The sequence below is a fragment of the Centroberyx gerrardi genome, chromosome 8 (genome assembly GCF_048128805.1).
Source record: "Centroberyx gerrardi isolate f3 chromosome 8, fCenGer3.hap1.cur.20231027, whole genome shotgun sequence".
Taxonomy (NCBI): Eukaryota; Metazoa; Chordata; class Actinopteri; order Beryciformes; family Berycidae; genus Centroberyx; species Centroberyx gerrardi.
The window spans coordinates 34,126,803-34,134,302 of NC_136004.1; the positions used below are offsets into that span (position 1 = coordinate 34,126,803).

Genomic DNA, 7,500 nt, shown 5'->3' on the forward strand with positions numbered 1-7,500 from the left:
TGAGTAGTTACAATACCAGGGGAGTAAGCAGGTTTCTCCCTGGAGTGTGTAAAGATCATTAGTTTAGTTTTGTCTGCGTTCAAAACCAGTGTCAGTTGAAAAAGTTGAGACTGTACAATATTAAAAGCTGTCTGTAAGAACCCAAGAGCAGCATTGAGATTGGAAGCACAGCAGTAAATAATTGTGTCGTCAGCATAAAAATTAGCGTCAGGTACATTCTGACCCAAGCAATTTATGTAAATAATGAATAACAGTGGGCCCAGGACTGACCCCTGAGGTACGCCCTTGTATACATTTAAAAAGGTTGAAGTGAGACGCTCAGATTTTACACATTGCACCCTGTCAGAAAGGTAGTTGGGAAACCATCCAACAGCATGTTCAGACAGACTGGTGTCAATCAGCCTCTGTCTCAAAACATCAAAATCAACAGTATCAAAAGCCTTGGACAAATCAATAAATAAGGCAGCACAACTTAGCTTGTTGTCCGAGGATGCATACAAATCATTTACAACTTTCACAGCAGCTGTTAGAGTGCGATGTTCCTTCCTGAAACCAGACTGATACTGTGATAAAATACCATTTGTACCGTTTGCCTGTCCTAAGATGAAGTACAAAAGTTGGCATTTATCCCTCGGACTTTCCACTGCAGATCACCGGATCTTTTTGTTCACGGTGGTTTGTATAACGCCCTCCACAAGTGAGCTCTCCAAGGTGTGTCAGTTCCACCATTCAGTTTTGTTTTATTCAACATTTTCACAATCATGTTATACATCATGTTACCTTTTACATCACCTAAGTCTGTGTTAACTGCATCCCCCATTTCTAAAAAAGGACCCACACAATCTTTAAAATCAGGAGCAATTGTCAATATTGGAAAAGGATCTTGACTGTCAGGATGGATCAAACTACTACAGGATGCTGCTAACAAAGAACATCCCTTCTCTGTAAGCCGACATGTTGTCAAGCAGCTGACTAATGAGCCGTGTGGATCTCAGTCCCAGGTGAGACGCTAGTGCAGCAGCACTGTCCAGGTTTGGCCCCGCCAAGTCCCCTACGTCACCCAGTGTGAGGATTTTCAGTTTTAAGACTGTGGGTCCAACCCCACAGGTTGTGACCAAACGTCCTCCATACACCACTGGTTCCTTTAGAAGCCAGTGCAGAGTCAGACCACTCCAGTCTCTCCTTCTTGAACATACTCCACTCTCTCAACAGTCCACGATAAAAAGCAGGTAGTCCAGTGAGGTTCGGGTTTTTAAGGTCCATTAAAAACAGCAACATGTTTAGTCCCAGTCCACCAAACCGCTGCAGTATAGCACAAGCTATTGGTCTCCAGACCAAGTCTTTAGGCCCAGTCAGCAGTCTTTGAATGAACTGCAGGCGGAAGGCTGCGCCCCTGCTGGCCAGATGCATAATCCCTTGACCCCCTTCATCCTTAGGAAGATACAGCACACTCTGAGGGACCCGGTGCAACTTATCCAAGTCCAAGTCCACCAGTACAGCCTGAACCTTTGCCAGGAGGTTGGTTGGAGGATCAACACAAGCCAAACGGTGCCCTAGAGTCGATGAGACTAGATTGTTAATAATCAACATGCGGCCTCTGTATGACATCTTTGGTAAAAATCCATCTCCATTTGCTAAGACGTCCTTCAACTTTCTCTAATATATTTTCCCAGTTCTTATGTACAAAAGACTCAGTGCCCAGAAACACTCCCAGATACTTCAACCCTTTGGGGGGCTAACCTTTTTCCAGGTGGGCCCCCCAGTAGCATCCTACACAACCCCTCTCCCACCATCAGTGCCTCACTTTTACCCCAGTTAACCTTTGCTGATTGAACCAAACTTGTTAACATTTTCCACCATCTTTTTGTTCTTTCACCATAATTATTACATCATTAGCATAAGCAGAAAGTTTACACCCAGGGAAACAAATCCAGACAGATGAAACCAAAAGCTTCTAGAGTTTGCCATAAATACTTCTGTTCAACCCGGTCAAAAGCCTTTTCCTGATCTATGGAAATAAGAGTGTGCACTCTGGATCCTCTTTATGCTCGCTCTTATAAAGATCACCATGAAACTCTGCTGCATACTTGTGAACCTCAGAAGACTCTGACAGCAGCAGACCAGTGTTGGAACACAGTGAGTGAAGGATCTTTCTTTGGTCATTCTTACGCTCCAGACTGAAGAAAAAGTGAGATGAGGCATCCATTTGTGTGGCATTCAAAAACCGTGAGTGTACCAGCGCCCCCTGTGCTGTAATACCCAGCAGGTTCGCCAAAGCAGACTTCTTAGATTTGAGAGCCTCAATATGGCCTCGATCTCCTGGAGTCCCACCACTTCACTCTCTAGATCTCTCACAGATCTGACTTCTTTGTCCTTTGTGACATTGCGAGTGTACTGCTGACAAAACTGCTTTATCTGACACTTCCCAATATCCCACCATTGTTGTAAAGAACTAAAATCAGCCTTTCTATTTCTGTACTCATTCCAAAAAACTTAAAAGCCTGTTTAAAATTATTGTGAAATGTAAAAGAACTGTATTAAAATGCCAAAAGGCACTATTTGGTTTTACACTCTTTATAAAAACAGAGCACTGAACAAGGAAATGATCAGAAAAACCCACTGGGTTCAAATGATCTTTTAAAGACACTGAAGTGATGTTTAAAACAATAAAAGCGATCAAGCCTGGCCACAGACAGCACAGTATCCTTTGAGTGTGTCCAGGTGTGCTGCCTCTGGTTTTTATGAAAACTTCTCCACACATCGCATTGAATTATTTAAGAAACACCTTTTTCGTAACTCCTCCAGGCCGTTCATCCGATTCACACAAAACTTGGTGTGGAGAATCTTGGGCCCGTCCTCTTTCAAAGTTGTATAAAGGTTATTGATAGGTTAAATGGTTTGGATTTTATCGACCAATAAACTTTTAACAAAACACGCCCCAACACTAAATTGGCCATAACTCATTAACCATTCATCTAATCAGGCCAAAATTTGACATGTTGAGCAGTGTTGCGTGAACACGGCGTCAAAAGCATTTTGAGCTGTACCACTAGTGGGCGCTATAAATGCAAAAAGTTAATATCTCATAATTGACTGCATAGATTTTTATGAAATTTTGTACACATGTTCTAGAATGATGTCCAAGTCGATCCATGAAATTTGGTCATTATTGATGAAAGTGGACGTGGCTTATTGCATAATAACCAAATCTTCATAGGTATTAAAGTCACAACTTCACAAATTCATAAAAAAAATCAGCCGTATGTCCTACAGAGCTGACATTTTCAGAACATGTCGGCTGAAGTGAGATAAATCTTTCGTACACTGGCACCTCCCCCCGATTCTGAAGTCGCCCCCCTCTGTTTATAGCAAAAACTGACTGTGATCCCACAGTGTTGTCCTCCTAAACCGTACGTTACAGGAAAAAAACAACATGATTTTTGAAATCATCATACCTTAGTAAACAGCCCAAAAATGTTATGATATCTTGTACTGAGCGTACGGTAGATGGAAATGTGCAGCTGCAAATAGTTTGATAAATTAACAATGTGATATGTTCAAGATAATTTGATTAATGTTCATCAAACTAAAGACAAATGATGTCTGGACTGTCAAGATGAAGTCTGTAAAGCCATGTGTAAATGGATTAATGTGGGGCATTAATACAGTTATAATATTCTTTCTGAGGCTTTGGATATGGGTTGGACTCTCACCTGTGACCTGTCACTTGTCCCTCTGTTTGGTTTCCCCACTGTGGCACACAGAAGTGGAAGTGGGCAGAGTGGTAAAGCTCTCAGGTCTTTGGACCACAAGGTTGTGAGTTCAAGTCCCTGATGATCTGTCACCATTTTGAAGTTTCATGAAGAGTAAATCAACACTAAATCACACAGTGCAGAAAACTCAAAGCAGGTGTTTGACATCATCTGTAAATGGCAAAATACCTGAATGGCATCACTGATTGGGGCGTGGCCAGACCTCAACCCACAGAGAGCAGTGCAGCAGCTTTCTGGCCCATGTGACTTACTGTTGTTTTATTCGTTAATGGAGAGCACTACAATCCTCTCCTCTCCTCTCCTCCTCCTCCTCCTCCTCCTCCTCCTCCTCCTCCTCTCCTCTCCTCTCCTCTCCTCTCCTCTCTCCTCCTCCTCCTCTCCTCCTCCTCTCCTCTCTCCTCCTCCTCTCCTCCTCTCCTCTCCTCTCCTCCTCCTCCTCCTCCTCTCCTCTCCTCTCCTCTCCTCTCCTCTCTCCTCCTCCTCCTCTCCTCCTCCTCTCCTCTCTCCTCCTCCTCTCCTCCTCTCCTCTCCTCTCCTCAGTAGTTCCAGTAGAACAGTCAGTATTGATCAGGATTCTACTGATGCCTCCACATCAGGTTCTGCTACAACCAGCGCCTCCTACCACTTCAGGTAACACACACACACACACACACACACACACACACAGTGTGGATGTTGGTTGAAGCTTGTTCTTATGCTTATTATATAGCAGTACATTGTAGAGTAACTAACTTTAACTAGTAAACAAAGAGTTAACTACTGAAACAGCCTTGACTCATTATAATCAGACTTAGCTCCGCCCACCCAGCTCCTCTGACCTCTGACCTGTCTGCTCTGTCCAATCAGGAGGAGGGTGGGCAGTAGGAAGAGGAAGTTGCCTAGCAACAGCTACAGCCAATGGGCCAATCGCAGTGAGGCGGGGGAGGAGCTTGGAGGAGAGGAGCCTTCTGGGATCCTGGAGGACCAAGAAGCGGCAAGCCACGCCCACCGGAACCCTGACCCCTCCCACTTCCTGTCCGACCCCGCCCACATCCCCTCTGACTCCTCCCACCTCCACTCCTCCATCTCCTCCTACTTTGGAGTGGCAGGCAGGTTGACCAATGGGGAGAGGTATCAGGTGTTGGCTCGCCGCATCACTCCTCAGGGAACCGTCCAATACCTGCTGGAGTGGGAGGGGACAACGCCTTATTAGGAAGCCCAGGGCATGCTGGGTGTCCTTATTAGGAAGCCCAGGGCATGCTGGGTGTCCTTATTAGGAAGCCCAGGGCATGCTAGGTGTCCTTATTAGGAAGTGTAGCTGATGTAAAGAACTTTGTTTCCTCTTTCTCCATTGTCATGGAAGCCATTTTGTTTCCCTCCCAATAAACTTTCCATTTAATTCAGTCTTGATGCTGATTGGTGGAAACAATCCAGAGCCCCTGATCCAGTTAGCAACTAGTTCAGCACAAGAACCAATCCTGCGTCTGTTCATTCAAAACTCACTAACACACTTAGTTACATAGTTAGTGAGCTGGTCGGTTAATTGATTCGTTAACATTCAGGTTTTAATGACAGAAGAAGTGAGATAAGACACATTCGCTGTCTGAACGTCCAAACCCTGTCCAACATATGGCTCTGGGTCCCACCAAACCCTGTCCAACATATGGCTCTGGGTCCCACCAAACCCTGTTCAACATATGGCTCTGGGTCCCACCAAACCCTGTCCAACATATGGCTCTGGGTCTTCTGGGAGACTGAAATGGTCTCATATGATTTTGGAGAAATGTGGATCAAAGATAATCTGCTGTTCTGGTTCTGAACAATTCAACACATTTAGTCAGAACAACCTCCGCTATCAGACGTTCAAATACAGCCAAAGAACACACACACACACAAACACACACACACAGTCAGTAGAGTAACATTTGTGAATATGTAGTGTTATGGTCTCTATATTATCAAGCTGAGTAGAGGAGGAGTCCAAACCAAAACCGTCTGCAGCTGAACCTCCTGTTACTTTACATACAGTGTTCTGATGTTCTGATCAATATGTTGTCGAAGGCCGATATTGATGTTTTGTTCCAATATTCAAATCTTTAAATTTGGCCAATTTCATGCCAAAAACTTCCCAGCATTCAATTTTCTTCATAAAATTCAGAAAAATCATCCATAAAACTCAGACTAACAACTAGAAAATGTGCTCAGTAGAGCGCAGACCGCCGCCTGTCTGACCACCACCTTTTAGTGATAAGCCCCGCCCCACCACGGCCAAAGCCACGCCCCCATCACACCCAAAGCCACGCCCCCATCGGTCTGCTGACAGACGGAGAGGTGAAATCTCCTGCTGGGAGGAAATAATAAAATATATTCATACTTTACAATCTGATCCAAATGTCAGTTCAGGTTAAGATCTTCCCATTGACTACCAGTGTAATATTGATCAATTCTACAATCAATATGTAATCAATCAAACTGCATCACATCAGACGGAACCAGATCCATTTCAATAAAAGATCAATATCGGCCTCGTTATCGACGAACGGACCGACCGTTCAGTTGACATGTTGCTGTTTAACGTGTTTTCTTCAGAGTATTTGCAGTACTGTCAGAGTACTGCAGTTCCTTCAGAGTATTTGTACTATCTGCCTATATTTCCTATCAACCAGGACTAGAATCCCCCCCCCCCCCCCGCTGTTTTATTGCACTATTGACTCGTATCTATGCAAACATTGACCTTAGTAACCAAATATTATTTCCTAAACTGTGATAATTGATTGTGGTGATTGATTTGTCATCAGGAGCCTCATTGTGTTCTAATATAAAAATAAATCAATAAATATTTAGATATTCCAAATTAATGGATGATGACATAGTGCTGTGACATCAGAGCTGGGATCACTTCAGGCAATGCTAGCTGCAAGCTAGCATTGCCTGTTGGTTTCAATGGAGAATGCTAACAGTGCTAATGGAAGTGCTGACTCAGCCCACTGTAAGACTTTAAATTAACTGTCACACTGTCACTTTAAACCTGTAGCACTTCCTGTTGGCTGTCACGGTAACCCATCTCTCATTGGCTGTTTGATATTCCGTCTGATCATGTGACAGGATCAGCTTCCTGTTTATGTTTGCTTTTCCTGTCCAGCTGACCAATCAGCTGGCGGCTTTTCATCGAAATAAAACAGTTCTGATGTTCAAAGTCTGATCTGATTCTGTACACACCTGTGTGTGTGTGTGTGTGTGTGTGTGTGTGTGTGTGTGTGTGTCCAGCAGTGAGAGTGAGACAGGCTGATAATCTGTTAATAGAATTAAGGTGTTAAATGACGTGAAGGAACCTCCCTCTGTTTAGGAAGACCACAACACACACACACACACACACACACACACTCAGAGTGCGAGCGGGATGGCTGGATGTGTGTGTTGGTCGTCCGGAGGGGCCTGAAGAGAGACAGAGAGGCAGGCAGACAGACAGGTAAACTCTGGGGAAATTGTCAAGAAGAGGAAGCTGATCTGAACCTACAGTCTTTATGTTCTAGTGCTGTCTGTCTACCTGTCTGTCTGTCTATCTGTCTGTCCCTCTGTCTGTCCACCTGCCTGTCTGTCTACCTGTCTGTCTGTCTGTCTCTCTACCTGTCTCTGTCTGTCTGTCTGTCTGTCTGTCTGTCTACCTGTCTACCTGCCTGTCTGTCTGTCTGTCTATCTGTCTGCCCTCTGTCTGTCCACCTGCCTGTCTGTCTACCTGTCTGTCTGT

At 44.4% G+C, this 7,500-nt stretch overlaps 1 protein-coding gene across 1 annotated transcript in view; it reads left to right on the plus strand.

The window, feature by feature from the left end:
• The window catches only part of phf19 (PHD finger protein 19), a 24,826-nt gene extending 19,564 nt beyond the window's left edge, over positions 1-5,262 (plus strand). Inside the window, exons 12-14 of the mRNA XM_078285301.1 lie at positions 4,314-4,403; positions 4,620-5,016; positions 5,049-5,262. Of these exons, the coding sequence (XP_078141427.1) occupies positions 4,314-4,403; positions 4,620-4,965 (436 nt within the window). The 3' untranslated portion in view covers positions 4,966-5,016; positions 5,049-5,262. The remainder of the gene's footprint in view (positions 1-4,313; positions 4,404-4,619; positions 5,017-5,048) is intronic.
• The last annotated feature ends 2,238 nt before the right edge of the window (positions 5,263-7,500 follow it).